This window comes from Vanrija albida, assembly GCF_041260175.1.
Source record: "Vanrija albida strain AlHP1 chromosome Unknown contig_4, whole genome shotgun sequence".
In the NCBI taxonomy this organism is placed as follows: Eukaryota; Fungi; Basidiomycota; class Tremellomycetes; order Trichosporonales; family Trichosporonaceae; genus Vanrija; species Vanrija albida.
Genome location: NW_027191423.1, coordinates 1,080,883 through 1,097,799, shown reverse-complemented (window position 1 = coordinate 1,097,799; position 16,917 = coordinate 1,080,883). Strand labels below are relative to the sequence as shown.

The 16,917-nt window shown below is 63.6% G+C and overlaps 8 protein-coding genes across 8 annotated transcripts; 2 read left to right on the top strand and 6 right to left on the bottom strand.

Annotated features, from left to right (window-relative positions):
* Nucleotides 1–327: 327 nt before the first annotated feature.
* On the bottom strand, nucleotides 328–2,498 carry Q8F55_005150 (uncharacterized protein; the record flags this gene model as incomplete). Its single annotated transcript, XM_069353644.1, has 11 exons — nucleotides 328–696; nucleotides 757–855; nucleotides 894–1,022; nucleotides 1,060–1,308; nucleotides 1,345–1,418; nucleotides 1,470–1,738; nucleotides 1,792–1,868; nucleotides 1,918–1,940; nucleotides 1,990–2,116; nucleotides 2,169–2,208; nucleotides 2,263–2,498. 11 exons carry the CDS (start codon nucleotides 2,496–2,498, stop codon nucleotides 328–330), a joined length of 1,692 nt encoding a protein of 563 aa, XP_069208286.1.
* A 1,841-nt stretch (nucleotides 2,499–4,339) lies between these two features.
* On the bottom strand, nucleotides 4,340–6,100 carry Q8F55_005149 (uncharacterized protein; the record flags this gene model as incomplete). The annotated part of the gene is made up of 6 exons (XM_069353643.1): nucleotides 4,340–4,590; nucleotides 4,636–4,999; nucleotides 5,035–5,288; nucleotides 5,364–5,701; nucleotides 5,737–5,833; nucleotides 5,887–6,100. The coding sequence occupies 6 exons, from the start codon at nucleotides 6,098–6,100 to the stop codon at nucleotides 4,340–4,342; spliced, it is 1,518 nt and encodes a 505-aa protein (XP_069208285.1).
* A 3,362-nt stretch (nucleotides 6,101–9,462) lies between these two features.
* Q8F55_005148 (uncharacterized protein) lies at nucleotides 9,463–9,918 on the bottom strand (the record flags this gene model as incomplete). Its single annotated transcript, XM_069353642.1, has 1 exon — nucleotides 9,463–9,918. One exon carries the CDS (start codon nucleotides 9,916–9,918, stop codon nucleotides 9,463–9,465), a length of 456 nt encoding a protein of 151 aa, XP_069208284.1.
* A 333-nt stretch (nucleotides 9,919–10,251) lies between these two features.
* Nucleotides 10,252–11,278, top strand: Q8F55_005147 (uncharacterized protein; the record flags this gene model as incomplete). The annotated part of the gene is made up of 2 exons (XM_069353641.1): nucleotides 10,252–10,312; nucleotides 10,452–11,278. The coding sequence occupies 2 exons, from the start codon at nucleotides 10,252–10,254 to the stop codon at nucleotides 11,276–11,278; spliced, it is 888 nt and encodes a 295-aa protein (XP_069208283.1).
* Nucleotides 11,279–11,461: 183 nt separating this feature from the next.
* Nucleotides 11,462–11,695, bottom strand: Q8F55_005146 (uncharacterized protein; the record flags this gene model as incomplete). The annotated part of the gene is made up of 1 exon (XM_069353640.1): nucleotides 11,462–11,695. The coding sequence occupies one exon, from the start codon at nucleotides 11,693–11,695 to the stop codon at nucleotides 11,462–11,464; it is 234 nt and encodes a 77-aa protein (XP_069208282.1).
* A 495-nt stretch (nucleotides 11,696–12,190) lies between these two features.
* SNF3_1 (Plasma membrane low glucose sensor) lies at nucleotides 12,191–12,517 on the bottom strand (the record flags this gene model as incomplete). The annotated part of the gene is made up of 3 exons (XM_069353639.1): nucleotides 12,191–12,373; nucleotides 12,409–12,476; nucleotides 12,514–12,517. 3 exons carry the CDS (start codon nucleotides 12,515–12,517, stop codon nucleotides 12,191–12,193), a joined length of 255 nt encoding a protein of 84 aa, XP_069208281.1.
* A 504-nt stretch (nucleotides 12,518–13,021) lies between these two features.
* Q8F55_005144 (uncharacterized protein) lies at nucleotides 13,022–14,122 on the top strand (the record flags this gene model as incomplete). Its single annotated transcript, XM_069353638.1, has 4 exons — nucleotides 13,022–13,310; nucleotides 13,369–13,705; nucleotides 13,763–13,862; nucleotides 13,919–14,122. 4 exons carry the CDS (start codon nucleotides 13,022–13,024, stop codon nucleotides 14,120–14,122), a joined length of 930 nt encoding a protein of 309 aa, XP_069208280.1.
* Nucleotides 14,123–14,227: 105 nt separating this feature from the next.
* Q8F55_005143 (uncharacterized protein) lies at nucleotides 14,228–16,635 on the bottom strand (the record flags this gene model as incomplete). Its single annotated transcript, XM_069353637.1, has 5 exons — nucleotides 14,228–14,521; nucleotides 14,555–14,786; nucleotides 14,821–16,323; nucleotides 16,358–16,490; nucleotides 16,524–16,635. 5 exons carry the CDS (start codon nucleotides 16,633–16,635, stop codon nucleotides 14,228–14,230), a joined length of 2,274 nt encoding a protein of 757 aa, XP_069208279.1.
* Nucleotides 16,636–16,917: the final 282 nt, after the last annotated feature.

Below are 16,917 nucleotides of genomic sequence, written 5' to 3'. Positions count from 1 at the left end.
GGCTGTGTGACGATTGGCGACGTGGCGGGCAGACGGACTCATGCACTCACGCCCATCTTGTGCACACCCTTGGCCAGCAGAGGCACATAGGTCTGTGGAGAGACACTGCAGCAGAGTCGAGGTGTGCCGCTTTGTGCGTGGCAAATGTAGGTACATGTACACCAGTCGACCGAGCCTGTCCCAGAATAACGCATCATACCACAACTTTGTTCATCACAAGGCTTTACTAATGACTCAGACTACCGACCCCGCACTCCTCGACAACTCATGGTCCATCACTCCCGACAACTCATGGTTCATCACCCCATCACCCCCATCCCCCCGCCCTCAATGCTTCATGATGTGGCCCGAGCCGATAATCTCGTTGACCTGGTCGGCACGGATGTCCCCCGTGAGACCGCGCTTCTCGATCGCGAAGCGGACGGCGTGCGCACGGCCCGTCTCCATGTCGACAAAGATCCAGATGACCAAGGCGGCACAAATGGCGAGAATGAACAGGAAGATGAAGCCGTCGCGCGTCTTGCCCGAGTGGTCGATGATGGCCGACACGACGTTGGGGCCGATGAGCGAGGACGCGCGGTTCGTGATGCCGAAGAGACCGAAGAACATGCCCTCGTATCCCGGCGGCGTGAGGTCCGACATCATCGTCTGCGAGTAGGCGTAGTATGGGGCCTGGCCGAGACCGAAGACGACGTTCTCCGCGTGTCAGTTGGACAACTCCGAGGCAGCTTTCCTCCGAGGAGCTTTCTAACTCACATAGGCCCAGAACTCCCAAGTGTTCCAGAATCCAATCTTCTTGGTCCACAGGCCGAGCATTCCCCAGAGGGGGATCATCACAGTGATAACATTGGTGACCTGAGTTGTCAGCATTGTCGGTCGCCCCAGGCACTCACCATGAACATCCGCTTAGTGGGGATCTTGAAATGTCTCTGAATGTAAAAGTACACATAACACGATGTGATCGAAGTAGCGGCTTGAGCGATACCGAGGTAAGTACTTTGTAAGAAGGAAAACGCGATATGCTAGGGGGTTAGACGAGCATGAGAGGTCATAACCCACCTCATTCTGCACGATGCCGACGAGGGAACCAGTGGTGTTGAGGGCGTCGGCGAGTAGGAAGAAGGAAAAGAGATAAACGAAGGTGTAGGGGAGGCGCCTGTACTGTTGGATGGCCTTCCCGATCTGTTTCCAGCCAATGGTGAGCCAGTGCTCGCCCTTGGGGAGGGGAGGACCGGGACGGTTCTTCTGCAGGAAGAACCACGGGAGACCGACGACGATCCAGTAGCAGTTGGTGAAGGCGATGACGTACTGGGGGTTAGAGGGGCGTTCCGGCGCAGCACTCACGTTGTTGACCTTGGGGTTGTTGGCGAGCGGGAGGAGAAGCGAGAGATTGAGCGCGAGCGTAATCAGGTAACCCCCTGGGCAAGGTCAGCCTATGGCTCTTAGCACCTGACGCTGCCGCCACGAACAGTTTGAATGCGCGGTACTAATGGTACTGATACGGTTGCGCTCAATCATTTCGACCTTCTCATACTCGGCCGCCGAAATCTCGTGGTTGTCAAGTTGGCGACGTGCATCCTTGGTCTTGGCGGTGTTGCGGGCCAGGCGAGGGAAGACACTGGCGTAGAAGACGAGGGTGACGGCGTAACTGATGAATCCAACGGCGTAGAGCCCAGCCGACGCTTGCCAGTGCGAAGGGAGGTGAAGGTCGATAAAGCCGAACTGCGACCCCCAGCAGCTGAAGAGTCATATCAGCGCCAATGGATTGATGCCCCGCACAACAAAACTCACATCAAGGTGGCCACGATGAGGATCCACTTGTTAAGGTTGCCATAGTCTGCGGTCGACCCGATAGTAGTGAAGAGAACCTAGGGGACGTCAGCAACGGGAACGCTGCAATGCTCCGAGGCTGCCCACCGTCTGGATGGCGAAGGCAATGCCTGAGACACTGTCAGCAACCAAACCCAGACTATCGCGGAAGGCACCCACCGTTGACGATAAGCACGATCGATGGAACACTGCGCTCCTTGCCAGCAAACTTGAGCATGCAGTTGACCGTGTTCTCGTCGCATGCCAGGCCCGTCACCTGATCCTTTCCCGCCGAGTTGGCCAAACTCTAATGGGCGTGAGCACACGGATCCTGCTAGGCCGAGCCTCAGATCACATACCTGGAACATGGTTGCGGCGTACCCGATGGGTCCGACACCGCTAGCGCCGGCGTCAGTGCTTTGTCTCCAGAACAGAACAGAGAGTTCCACCCACTTATCTCCATTGTAGTACAGATAATAGGCCCACTCCTCGTATTTCCCAGTGGTTGGGCCTTCGACGGTCTCCGCGTCCATGGGGATGGACTCGCTGTCGATCGTGACAACGGGGTTGGGTGACCCCGAGTCGGTCTTGACAAGGTCGTTCTCGAGCTTGTCGGTAGTGCCGACGGTCGGCGCCATGCCCTGGTTGGGCAGCTCGACGCCAGCCGAGAACATGTGGGCGTTGGCCATTGGGTTCGGTTGGTCCAGTTGGTTCGGGAGGCGGTTCGAGGAAGACGAAGATGCGGGGGTACGGGTGGCGGCTGTGCGCGAGCTCTCTGCAGCGTCGGAGGGTGTGTAGTAGCTGTGCAGGAGGGGTGTCGACTCGGTGGGCGGCGAAGACGATATGGGCGGAGGTGAACTTTGGCGACTGCTCGAGCCAGTGTTATAGCCCGTGGGCAGCTGTCTCGCCTTGCCGGGCCGTCCCATCTCGATCCATTCCCGGCGCGCGAGGCTAGTCTATCTCGGCGTCTCACCCGAAGCCGTTCAACGGGGTGGGGGGTCTCGGGGCGTGTGCATTCGAGGTGGGGGGAGCCCCATGCGGACGAGGGGGATGGTGGGAGACGGGGTCTCCGCACCACTGCCGAGGAGGGGAGGAGGGGGTTGGGTGGAACAAGTGTAGGCGCGCTCTGGCGAAGGCAGGGACGAGACGCCGGCGGGTCGTGTGCGGCGCGAGATGCGAGGCGCGGCGAGTCGTAGGAGCGCGCGTGAGGGCGAGATTGTGTGAGATCGAGCAGTGGTAGGAGCGAGTCAGGTTGCACCACCAGGGCTAAAATGGGACCAACCAGGGTTGCCGGCATTCCACCCGGCAACAACGGCAATGTCTTCGGCTAGGCGGCCCGGTGCCGCTTGACGGTAAGGCGGTTGAGCGGGTTCTGCTCTCTGGCTGCATACGCGCTGCAACAGGAGGGCAGGCTAGGACGAGGGCAAGGAGGGGTATTGCCATCGTGCCTCCCCGCAGTGCCACAATACACAACGCGGCGATCTCGGCGCGCAGTCTGTGCCGTAGGGAGAGATTGCCCCCGACCGTCAGTCCGTCGGCATATCTATTTGTGTCCAAAGGATCACCATTGGCCACGATAGATGATAGTTGAGATACGTAGATAGCAGCTAGTGCATGCTGCTAGTGATAAGACGGTGGCCGACTGCGCGCGAGGGCGATACGATGCACCCAGAGAGCACACGCTGCAGCAAGCATATCGTCGGTCGTCACCCGCCTCCCGGTTCACTGCACTGACTGTCAAGCGCGCCCAATTAGCCCACAGCGGAATACACCCATGAGCTTGGCGGTGGGCCTTGCAGCGGGCCGGATTTGCCGGACGGCCACACCCGCAGCCGCCAGAGAACCATTGCTCAGCGCCAAGGTGTCCGCCGCCCAAGGCGCCGGCAAGCAGACACGCGGGCCGGTGCATGGAGCTTCGGTGCTCGGTGACCACGCCGCTCTGTCGCCGCTCTGTCCGTTCTGTCATTGCGGAGACGGCGAATGGCGGCTAGGGATGGTATTGCGCGGGCGGGCGTGGGTGCCTCATGAGGGTTGGCCGTGGAGATGCCCGGTGATAAGCTGTTCGGCTTGGCCCGACGACAGCGAGCACCACAGGTCGGGGGAAGCATGATGTCTGGTCTCTCGCTGTCTCACCTACATAGGGGGCATGCAGGGAGAGTGCACGCGCAAGACTTAAGTTGTCCACTTACACATACGTGTTACATATGCACATATGTTTACATGTATGCACATATAGGTGTTACATATGTGTTACATATGTATATGCACATATGTATTACATATATTCACATATGTATTACATATGTATACGCGCATATGCGTTACAGACGAACATCTGCGTTACAGCGAACATATGAGGTGGGCTTTCACGTGACCGCCACGTGGTCTGGCTCTAGTGTGGCGTGGGCCCGTGGCACCATCAATTATGTTAACATTACGCTACCTCCCTGCATCCTGTTATGTACAATACCTACTACGGAACTGGAGACTAGATGCGAGAGACACGACGATTGACTGCGGAAGCAAACGCTTAGAGAGTGTAGCGGAAGAGAGGGGAGCGGTCACCCATGGCGGCCAACTCCTCCTCAGTGTACTTCGCAAGAACATCCTCCCTCGACATAGCGTCACGCTTCTTGTTGATGCGGATGAGGGCAATCTCCAGGCAGCATCCGGCGATGAGACCGGCAGCAGCGAACGCGAGCGAGCCGGCGAAACCGGTGGTGTAACGCGGCTTCTCCTTGTCCATGTAGATGTACGAACCGATGATACCACCGATGTTGCCTGAGGCGTCAGACATGCTCAACGAACGTCTACACGTCTACTCACCCATAGCAATGACGAAAGCAATGCCGACGGAGCGACGAGCCGGGCCAGCGAGGTTGTTTGCGACCCACGAGTTGACACCGGGGGAGATGGGGTAGCCGAGACAGGCGAGGCAGATGGCAAAGTACGAGCCGGCCTGGCTGGACTTCTGGGTCTTGACGGTGTAGCCGAGGGGCAGGAGAATGGCAAATGCAATGCAGACGAGGGTCTGAGCGGCAGCAATGAAAGGCCAGCGACGCTTCATCTTGTCCGAGTAGAGGGCGGCAAAGCAGGCAGCGACGGCACCGATGGTGTAGGGCGGGATGGTCATGAGCTGGGCGGCCTCCTTCTTGTAACCCATGGCGGTCATGATAGCGGGCATAGAGAACTGGGGGTTAATCGTGGTCCGATGCAATAGCTCACCTTCATCGAGTAGTTGGGGACCGTGTTGGACCAGTAGATGATGGTGTGGACCAGGAGCTGCCAGTCGGTGATGACCGACTTGATGACCTTCCAGTTGACACCCTCGTGCTCGCCCTTGGAAGCCTCGGCATCCTGCTCGCGCATGACGATCTTGATGTACTTCTTCTCATCGTCGCTGAGCCACTTGGAGCCGGCGGCGGTGTCAATGAGGACGAAGGGGACGGCGAGACCGAGAAGCGTGGTGGCGAGACCCTCTGTGGCGCAAAAGAAAAGGGAAAAATATTAGCGATTGTGCACAGACCTCCATATTTTTCGCCATCCCGACTTACCAATGATGAAGATCCACGACCAACCCTTGTAGCCGCCGAGGCCATCCATCTTGGCGAGGGCGAAGGCAAGGAGACCGGAGAAGGCACCGGCGAGGGCCGAGGCAGTGTAGAAGATGGCGATGCGGACCTGGAGCATGTGGCGAGGGTACCAAGTCGAGCAGATGAGGACGGCACCGGGGAAGAAGCCGGCCTCAGTAACACCGAGGAGGACACGAACGACCATGAGCTGGGAGAAGTTCTTGACAAAGCCGTGGCAGGTCATGACAAGGCCCCAGACGATGGTGAGGCCGCCAATCCAGAGAGACGGACGCTGGGAGAAGTAGCGGTGGAGAATGGCACTGGGGGGTCAGTAGGTGGCGCGACTCGGGCTTACTTGGCGGGAACCTCGAAGATGATGTAGGGCACGAAGAAGATCGACAACACAATGTTGTACTGCTGGTCGCTGAGGTGCAGGTACTTGGGCATGCCCTCTGGCGAAAGTTAGCCGACCCTTTTCATCTGCTCGCAAGCCCCCAGTACGCACCGATCTTGGCGTTACCAATGTTGGCACGGTCAAGGTAGGCGAAGAGGTAGAGGAGCGAGAGCATAGGAACAAGACGCCAGTCGATCTTGCGGTACAGGCTCTTCTTGCGCTCCTCGGAGAAGGACTCGAGGAACTCGCGGTCCTCGACCGTGTGGATGTCGTCCACTGTCTCGACACCGTACTTTTCAATCTTGTCGATCTTGTCGGAGGACATGGTGGGGGTGGTTGGGGTAGCTGTTGTGGTCTGAAGCAGAGGCGCAGGCAGAGGCGGGGCGACGCTTTCAGAGCTTGCTGGGGAAGACGATGGGCGAGCCTGTCGTCTTTTTAACCAGCGCCAGCGAGGCCAGCGCGACCTTCTCGCAGTTTTCCACGCGCGATCAGGCCGCCGGGGGCACCAACGGGCACCAGCGGCACCGGCGGGCCACCACCCGGTCTCCCCATCCGCGAGGTGTCGCCAGCGAGTGGGGCTGCCCAGGCGGTTTGACACCAGCACCCCATGCACCTCGAGCGCGACGAGCGCCAAGAAGTCGCCCGTTAATTACAGATCCGCCGGCCGCGTTCGAATATCAGCCGCATGCCGCCCCGTGGCCTGCCCCGTGGCGTCGGCTTGGCGTGGCGCGTGCGCGCTCGTGGCGCTTTTCGCACATCACCTGGGCTGTGGCTGGGGTAATCGCACTGGTAAGCAATCCTTTTGTCGTGGTGAATTCGGCGCGAGATTCGCCGACGAGAGCGGGGTGTGGGAGCGGGGTCGGGGGAGGGGAGTGGGTACCCATGGCAAGCACACTACCAAACCCCACTTGGTCACTACTCAGTTTGTCGCCGCCACGACAGAAAAAAGTTGGTAGGTGGGGCCCCAGCCTCTGGCCAATCTCAAGCCGACCCTCGGGCCCAACTGGCCCCCGCCGGCGGGTATCGGCGCCAACAAGGCGCCACACGAGCCCCCGTGAGCCCCATCCCGCGCCCATGGGCCGCACTGGGCCGGCGGCTGGGCCAGCGCGCGCAGTAAGGGGTAGTCACTGGCTGCCGTGTGTCCCCGCGCAGCGCGCCCGCTCTACCCCCTCCGGGGGCTGCGAAACTCCGCCCGCGCTGAGCCGACACCCCCCGATCCGCAGCACCGTGCGCGACGCCAAGCCTTCGGCGGCCATTTGTGGACATGCCCCGTGGCCAGTGACTGGCTGAGAAGCGTGCGGACGTTTTCACACGCAAGGGGCCGCCTGGCTCGGGCGCCCGGCCAAGCAGGGGGGTAGGAGGAGGGCGGGTTTCTCAAACTGAGGGTGTGGGTTTCTCAAACTGTGGCCTGGGGCCTCGGCGATGGGGCGAGTGTCGCGGCTGAGCTCGCATACCGGCTGTGTGTGCTGCTGCTACCGCATGCCCATGTGTAAATCCTCGAGGCAACGTATTCCCACCGCGTGCGCCAAGGCGCCCCGGGCGTCGTGTGGCGCCGCCGCTCAGACCAGTCGTAGTGACGACGAATGTCCATTGGCAGGTGTCTCACGCCGTTTGGAAAAAGTTCGTCTTCTGCTGCCAAGGTGAAACTTGGCGATGAGGGTGTTTCAGTACGTGAGCTTGCGGTGTTGAGTAGATCGCCAAGTGGAACATGCCAAGTGGAAGATCGGGAGGCCGGATGGGTGAGGATGGGCGGTTCGGGATGGCTGGGGACGGGTGAGGGTGGGTTAGGACGGGGCAGCGTGGGGTTCGGTCGATGGCCCCGACGTGGGTGACGGGAACGGGCCAGACTTTCGATCGAGAAAACGTGGCGAGGTAGCGAACGAGCCGAACGAGTCGCCTGACCAACCGAGTCGAGGTTGGTACTCTCCAGCCAGTAGACTTGACGTTGACAGTCGGCGGCGAACGACTCCCAACCACTGGCTCACCTCGACCAAGTGTCGTCAACTCGAGGAGCGCACACACAGGCTTAAGTATCTCCCTCCCCGCGGCGACGTCGCCTCGCGTCAGCTATTCTTAGACGAAGCGGGAGGGGGTCGCAGTCGCGACACCGGCGTGCACCCCGGCGCACCCACCGAGCGTCGGCGGCGAACCTGGGGGAGTGAGTAGCCAGCTGTCGGCGCGGTGGTGCTCTGAGTCCGCCCGGCGCAGCATCTCGATAGGATGGTGCGGGGCAGAATATGCTTGCCCCGAGCCGGGGGAAACGGTCGTGCCGTCAGCGCACGAGACCAGACACACGCCCCTCGGGCCCGTTGGTCGTGCTCCGAATGGTAGTCGCCGCGTTCTGTCGACGAGGATGTCCGCGCGGCGGGGCGGAGGCGGGGGTATGGAGCGTTGGTCGGGGCCCGAGTTTGCTTGCAAAAGGGCGCCGCGGGGTGGGGTACAAACTTGGCCAATGCGGCGGGGCTTTTGATGTGGGACGCGTACCATGGCAAACGACGGCGCGATGCTCCCGACTCGGCGTCGTCCTCTACCTCTACATGGGCCACAGTCCCCTTCAGCTCGGGACAGCGGTCGGTGTCCTGGTGGCGGGTGCGGCTGCGCAATGAGTTGCCTCTACCCACACATACTCTGTGGCGGACGGGCCTTGGGCGGGCGTCGCTGCTCCCACCGTGCTGGGAAGAAGCGCTTGCAGTTGAGTGAAGATGTGGATTGTGAGAGCTGTCCGAAGGCGACAAGCAGACTCGACCCATGGACAGTTGAGGAAAGGACTGAAAGCGAAGTGGTTACGAGCATGGTGGTGGCATAGGCGAGGAACGATCTGGGCTCGAGGCTTGTCACTGGAAAGTTCTCGACGGTCGACTCGACTGCGGGGTTGGCGGGCTTGGGGGCCGGTGTCGTCTGGTCGCGCTTGCCGAGTCGCTTACAGGACGTTGACAGGTGGTGAACCACTGCATGGCTGCCGCCCGGGGCGCCAGCCATCCCTCAAACGGAAGTGGCCCGCGTCCATTGCAGCTTGAGAAGTGAGCTTGTTAGTCGGCTAACCGCTACTACTCGCTTCCTTCCCGTGAACATGGTTGCTATCGTCAACTCGACGAATCGACACGCCCCTCAGCCTTAAGTATCTCCCTTCCCCCGAGCAACGTCGCCTAGTGCCGGGTACTCTTGGAGGAAGCGGAAGGGATCCGCAGTCGCCACAGTGGTGCCCCAGCCACGGCCACCTAGCGTCGGCGGCATCTCTTACTGGATCCCCCGGGAGAGTGGGCTGTCAGCTGTATGCGCGGCACAGTTCCGACAAGGTTCTACGGTACGGTGCCTGTGTGTTTGACTGAGAGGTTGGACGGGTGGCGCAGCAATGTTCAAGATGGCGCAGCAATGTTCAGACGGCGTAGCAATGTTCGGACGCCAACGGAAGTGGCCCGCGTTCGTCTGCTAGTCCTCCTGGGGCACCTCTTGTCCTTCAATAGAGATGGGTCGCGTCCGCGTGCTCGTCCGCGATGTAGTCGAGGTCGGGTGCCATCGGCTGAGGCTCAACCTTGCAAGACGGCGCTGCAGTCGAACTCCCATCGCAATTTGGCGCGTGACCTTTGCAGTTGGCCACAGACGACTGCCGCTTCCTCGCTTACCGCGGGCATTACTACTGTCGTTGCATACTGTGACTTCTCGTTGCCTCCGCCCCGCCCCCGTACGTCACCATGCAGCCCCCCCTTCGAATGTCGGCAGCTGGTATGGCCCCATGTTGACAGGGATGTTGTCCTGGCTGCCTTGACTGCTGATCCGGGCGCAGATGTCACAGCCCTCGCGGTACTGGACCCTGTTCTTCTCCGTGTCCCAGAAGATGTGCGTGGGGTCGTGTGCGCGGTTATCAGCGGCGGCCGCGTCGTTGGCAGCGCGCGCGGCGCAGATGGCGCAGCCGGGGGCGTAGGGGAAGTTGTCGAGCGGCTTGCCGTCGGCATCGGTTGCGTGTGTGTCGTGTCTGAGCTTGCCGAGGGCCTTGTTGACGTCGCCCTCGTACGAGTCGAGCACGCGCTTGGCCTTTTTCCGGTCGAAGCCCTGCCCCTCGACGTAGTCGAGGTCGGGGTTGGGCTTGGAGCCGAAGAGGCGCGAGAAGGGGGATTTGGAGGTGGTTACGACGGGGTCTGACATGGCTGCCTGTGGTCAATGAGGTGTTTGGTGCTGCTGCTTGTTGTTGGGCTTGGCTTTGTATGCTTGATGTAGGTATTTATGGTTGGACGTCGAGAAGTGCCAAGCATCAACAAGCACAGCCTCGGACTCCACCTTACCGGCGGACGATCCCGTCGCGTGGCATAACGTCATCACGACCATATGTATCCATATGGCGGCCATACATATGCCGCGCGGCGCGGGGAGGAGGTGAAACGCGACTTATTAGGCTCACTACGACGCGTCAAACGACGACGCATGCATACAGGCTGGATCTATAGCTCGCAATGTTGCCCTACCCACCTCACCACCTCCATGGACTCAAGTCACTCGTTCAGCTCGGGACAGCGGCCGCACTTCTGGCCTTTGCTAGGTGGTGAGTTGAACCACGGCGCCAATGCCAAGCCTTCCCCAAGCCGGGGCGAGGGCGGTGCAGGAGCGGCTTCACGTGGGCTGGCTAGTCCTGCCAACAACACTGAGCTCTTCGGCCCCGCATACGGCCGCTGACGCCCCAGATGACCAGCTCGCTGGGGTACAGGCCCTGCTCACGTCTCCCGCGGCAGTCGCCGCCTTCCTCCCCGGCCACCTGCACCGGCACCTGATCGCCGAGCACAACCTCTCGCGCCTGGGCGAGCGGGCGCAAGCCGAGTCGCGGTACGACGCGGCCGACATGACGGCGCTCGACCTGCTCGACGCGTGGGGCTACGTGCAGCAGAGCTTCGGCGTGGCCGTCGGGATCCCGGTCGAGACGAAGGCCGACGAGCACGAACACAAGCACAGCCTGTTCGGGAGGCACAAGCACAAGGACCCCAAGCCCGCCCCGGGCGCCATCGTGCTCGACGGGCGCGAGACGGCGCCCATGACCGACCTGGTCGCGCTCGCGGGCTTCACGGACGCCGGGAATGGGCGGCACCGCGCCGCGCTCGCCGCGCTCGAGCCCCTGCTGAAGGACTATCCCGCGAACACGATCCTCGGTGAGACATTCGAGCTGTGGGAGCGCGTGCTCCGCGACGGCGTGGTGCTGGCGTACGCGTTTAGGGCGCTCGGCGGCGGCGCGCCCGCGACGTTGCCGGTCGAGTGGACGACGGCGCCGGCGTCGGCGGCGGGACGGCCCCCGGCCCCGGTGGGGACGGGGCATTCCCTCGGCGGGCGGGAACACGTGCACGCTGCGCTCGCCGAGGCGCACGACGGAGCGGGCACGCCAGCGTTCCCCCGCCACCGGGACCCGGACTACTTCGACCCCGCGGGGCGCGTCGCCTTCCCAACCCCGCATCCGGCGGGTGGGCACCCCTGTCCGTCGGGCGAGCACCCGTTGCCGCCTCTGCCTCCGGGAGCTAGGTAGCAGGCCATGGGCATGTATTGGCAGCTGGAGACTCCTGGGTTTTCAACGACTGACTCGCCCCTTCTCCGCGGAACTTGCCACCGGCTCGACGCCACTCTATCCCGGAACCTCTGACATGCTCTCGACAGCCTAGATACTACACAACGATCCCCGTCCAACTCGTTCTCTGACCACGGCTCGTCACTAGGGTATCGGTCCATTGTGATTATGCCAGCCCCCCCTCCTCGCGTTCTCCGCGTGCGACGCGGCCCGCATCTTCTCCCGCTTCTTCCGTCGTCTTTTCTCAATGCGCTTCTCGATGGCATTGTAGGGCGCGCGGACGGGCCACGTGATGATCCTTCCGGCTATCCAGAAGGGCGCAGCGATCAGGATGACCATCATCATCATGGGGATCACTTCGATCATCTCGTCGGTCATTGTGAAGTGGGTGGGTGGCGCGGGGGGTTGGGGGCGGAACGGGTTACATCGATGGGCTTGGGCTACTTATCTACACCGAGACTGGGTGGCGAGGACGGTGTCTTGGGGAGCAGACTTGAGTGGGGCGGTGGTAGGTACGTCAGGTATGACCCCAACCCCGGCACGGCCGGCCAGCGCACAGCCATCCCTGCGTCTGTACTTGCGCCCGAGCCACCCCAGCCGGATGAACGGGTTGAGGATGTCAAACGGCGCGTGGAGGAGAGGTAGAGGCTGGGGTCTGAGGCGTTGTCCGAGTGGGGCGTGTTGGGGGTGGACGGCATTGTCGTTGCATGCCGACGTGTTTGGCTCGACTACTTATCCGGGCAGAACGAGGCAACTGGGGGTGGGCACCCCACGACTGGCACCCCACGACTTTGAAGAGAGCGTGATACATCTTACTGGGTTCTTGGTCATCGCCGTTGGCTTCTTCCCCACTGCCGCGCTGCCCCACGGCCCCTACCTCGCCGCCTTCTCGACGTTCTCGGTCCCTGGCTTGGTAACATCCCCGCCACCGGGTTGGTGCTGGCGGGTGTCCTTCTCGAGAATGTAGCGGCGGTACGTGGGCGAGGTGCGCGGCGTCGCGTTGGGCCTCAGCAGGTCGATCTGCTTGGGTGTAAGCTGGGTTGTCTCGGGGATCATCTGGGGTTAGTGGCGGGCCCAACGCACGGGCTCACGAAGTAGGCGAACACGAAGGCAGCGTAGTAGCACCCGCCGTAGATCCACAAGACGTTGGGTTTGAGTCCTGGGGTCGTTGGTTGCCTCCCCACGCCATGCCCCACCCATCGGCGCATTCCCTCCGCTCGTAGGAAGCCTCCGAAGGCCGCGGGGCACCGAGGAAGATACCGAACGCGGGTACGGCGTGGTGGGGTCATCAAAGCTGCCCCACGGAGCCCTTGTATGACCGGTGTGCACGTCGTCGCGGCCTCGGAGCACAGAGACACACCAGCCAGCAAGTCGCTGCGGCCACGGAGCACAGCACAAGGCGGCGGGGTGCGGTCCGGCGCGCGGACCACCGCGTCCGGCTGCGGCCCTATGTCGGCGAGAGAATCCATGCACACGTACATACGTGAGAGTGCATGGGGTAGGCCGAGGATATCGATAACGGCTCTGCCTGGTGCCACAACTTGCCGCCGGCTCCGCGTGCCGGCGGGCGGGAGACTGTGGGCCGGTGGAGCGTCGGCAGCCTCCCTCCCGACGAGCCTACGAGGAGCGGCAGCGACCCCGCTACCCCACAACAGGAGCACTACATAAGCTGCTGTGCGTGCTATCTCTCCACCCACACCCACAATGTCCGCGACCGCGCTCATCACCGCCCTCTCCGGCCCCGGCAGCAGCCTCAAGGCCGAGCAGCTCTTCGCCGTGCGCGGCTGGGTCGCCGTCGTGACGGGCGGCGGCACCGGCCTCGGGCTGGTCACCGCGCTCGCTTTGGCCGAGAACGGCGCGAAGGTGTACATCACTGGCCGGCGGGCCGAGCCGCTCGACGAGGCGGCGCGGGCGTTTGCCGCGCGCAAGGATGCCGGAGGGGGAGCGATCGTCGCGGTGCCGGCTGACGTGAGCACCAAGGAGGGGATCAAGAGTGGGTCTGGTTCGGGGGAGGGGGGAGTGCTGGGATCAATCAGCTGACGCCCCGCCAGAGCTCGTCGCCGCCGTCGGCGCACACGAGACATTCGTCAACCTCCTCGTCAATAACCACGGCGTGAGCCAGGGCGCGACCGACATCACGGCCGTCGCGCAGACGCCCGAGGCGCTCTCGGCCCACATGTTCGACGGCGAGGAGTTTGATACCTGGCTCTCGACGTACCGCATCAACTCGGCAAGCTACTACTTTACGTCGTTTGCCTTCCTCCCGCTCCTCGCGGCGGCCAAGAGCAAGGGCGGGTTCGGGGAGCCGGGCAACATTATCAACATCAGCAGCATGTCGGGCGTGACCATCACGTCGCAGCGCGGCCAGTTCAACTACAACGCGTCGAAGTGGGTACCGTGTGGGGAGTGGGGGGGAGGGGGAGAGGAGCTTTGCTGACCCAACAGGGCCGCAACCCTCAGCCTGAGCCACCAGCTCGCGACAGAGTTCGCGCGCGCAGGCTTCGGCATCCGCGTCAACACGGTGCTGCCGGGCTACTTCCCGAGCGTGAGTAAGCTGGGGGTGGTGGTGGGGGTGGGGGGAGCACGCTGACCCACACCTAGGGCATGACCGTCATCCCCAACGAGTCCAACACGGGCTCGGAGGCGCACACGGCCGAGTTTAAGAACCAGTGGGGCATCCCGTTCGGCCGGCCGGGCAACGCGCGCGAGTACGCCGGCGCGATTCTGAGTCTGGCGACAAACTCGTACGTCACCGGCGCTGAGCACCTCATCGACGGCGGGTGGATGATCGACCAGGCGTTTTAGGCGGGCTCGGCCTAGATGCATCCATCGCCTGGGATGTCTGCTGCAGCTAAGGAGGAGCATCGTTACCGAGCCAAATACATTAGTACAGATAAGATACTACATACACTACATGTCCGGCTGTGGCGCCTGCTGCGCCGGCACCGGCGGCACCGGCGCCAAGCCCGCCTCGTCGATCGCAGTGTCCAAGCTCGCACCGATCCCCGACGTCAGGCCCCAAATCTCGAGCCAGTAGCGGTCCATGTCGAAGCCCAGCTCGTTGCCGTCCTGCACGGTGGCGTCGGGCGCCGCCCACGAGGACAGCAGGCTCTGCAGCCCGGCCAGGCCGGCCGCCTCGGCCGAGTGCGGGGTCGCGATGGCGCCCAACACGTTCTCGAGCACGCGGGCGTAGCTTGCGCCGAGCTGCCGTCAGCAGCGCCACGCCGCGGTACTCACCGAAGTCATCGAGCGGCACTGCTGAAACCACGCGGCGGTCGAGATGATGACCTGGCGCCAGAGCGCGGTCGACGGGTGGTCGGGCTCGGCGACCACACTCAGCAGCAGCGTGAGGGCCGCCTGGAAGGCAAAGTAGATGGCATACCACTCTGTGCAGCGCGACGAGTCGTCCGTGTCTGCCATGAACTGGGCGATATCCTGCGCGTTCTCGACCGCGAGGGAGCGGCATATCCTGCGTGTCAGAGGGGCCAACGCCGCGCACCTACTCTATCGCGTCGAGCACGTCGCGGCTCAGGCCGGTCCGGTTGCCCCACGCCGCTCCGAGCAGCAGGGGGCGGTAGAGGATCGCGCGGATATCCCGCGCGCGCCAGCGCTGCACGAGCATCGCCAGGCAGTATGGGCCTGGTGGCGCCGAGCGCATGTACTCTGGCATGGCCTCGAGCACGCTCACAATGCGCCGGTCGTACTTCCTCAGCTCGTGCACAGCCGGGGCGGGGTTGGAGTGGAGGATGCGGTCGACGAGCGCGCAGGTGACGCGGGCGAGGCGCGACTGGACCACGAGGGCAGAGTAGAGCGTCACGCCCTCTACGTTTTCCGGCGCGGCCGCGCTCCCGACCGTCAGGTGCTCGTCGTCGCAGTTGATCGGGAGGGGTGCCGCGTCGAGCTGGAACGCGCCGGCGGGGTGCGGGCGGCCAAACGTCACCGAGCAGCCCGCCTCCATCGTGACCACGGCCCACCAGACGCGCAGCCGCATCTCGCGCTCGAACGGCGTGCACCGCGGCGACGTGACGGGCGTGTGCAGCCCCAGCGTCATGGCCATGCGCAACGCCCACCCGAGGCACATGTAGCCTGCGTTCGGGCGCCCGGACCGCTGGAGATAGTTTGGCATGATGGCGAGGCCCTGGACGAGGGCCAGCGTCCCGCCCTCGAGGATGTCGCGCTGGAGCGCGCGTCGCGCGACGAGGTAGTACTTGTTCCCGTCGGCGCTCTGCGCGCTCGTGCCCGAGTCGAGCGCGCCCATCGCGAACACCATGTTGAGGAGCACCTCGGTGCCGGGCTTGGCGGGGATGCGGAGCGCGCCAGTGACCTGCGCGCGCACGGTCGGCTCGTGCACGATGGTCGTGATCGGGTGGAAGTACTTGAAGTAGCCGTCGACGTAGCCCCGCACCTCAGAGTAGGGCGGGATAGCGACGGTCGCGGCGCAGGGCGAGTCCCAGTCGTGCGGGGACGCCGAGCTGCACCACGGGTCGCCGAGGATCATGCCGGCCGCGGCGTGCTCGCTCGCCTGGACGGGCGACACGCCGGCGACCCGCCCAGGCGTCAGCTTGTGGATCGCGTTGAGGAACGCCGCGCCGCTAGACAGGCCAAAGTACGACGTGCCCCGCCCGTGGATCATGGACCCCATGCCCGCGTCATCGCGCGGCGCGACCCCCGCGTCCTCGGCCCACTCGTAGTTGTACGTCTCTTCCGGCTCGATGAGGAGCGGCACGGCCGCCGGTGAGGCCGCACGGGTCGGGGGCAGCGTGGCGGGCTCGTCGTCGTCGTCTTCGCTGCTGTCGCCGTCGGGCAGTGCCGGTGCACGCCGCGGCGGAGATTGCGGCGTCACGCGGCGCTGCTCCGCAATTGGCGCCGCCGCCGAGCCGCCAAGGTGCAGCGCGGCAAGCTTGGCCAGAACGGCCTCGGGCCCGCGCGCCTCAAAGTCCGCGCACGCAGCGTCAAAGTCGTACCGCGCAAACACGCCGGACCAGAGCGCGTCGTACTGTGCGATCCTGGCCGTCAGCCTTGCCCCAAGCCGCACCTCACCGCTCCTCGAGCGCCGTCATGCGCTGGCGCGTCAGCGGCGTCTTGGCCTCCTTCTCGCCGTAGCTGCACGCGCGGCCGTCGTGCTCGCACCGCAGGCACGGGTGGCCGCCGGTACACGACTGCTTGCGGGAGCCTGGCGTCAGCGGCGCCGGGGGGGAGGACGTACGGCACGGGAGGCAGGCCACGGGGATGCGGCTCCGCTTGCGCCTGTGCGCATCTTCGGGGCTGCTGGTCGGCGACGGCGAGCGCGACGGCGAGGGGCGTCGCTGTGCGCGCATGGGTGGTGGGTTGCGTTGTCAGTGGGAGAAAACAGCTGCTCGCAGTCTCGGTATATCGGCTCATCGCCTGCCGCCGGGCTGGCGACCAGCCCCTGAGGCGGAAAACGACTCTGTCGCCAAGGTGTTCCAGACCTCGACTCGTTTACCCATTCATCAGTGCAGCGTCTGACTAATCGCGGGGGGAGCTGCGCGGGGTGTGCTACCTCTTCTCTTCTTATACGCGCCACCGAGAGCGAGGCACTCGGCTGCGACAGCACGACCGTCGGGGCGATCGACCCGCGT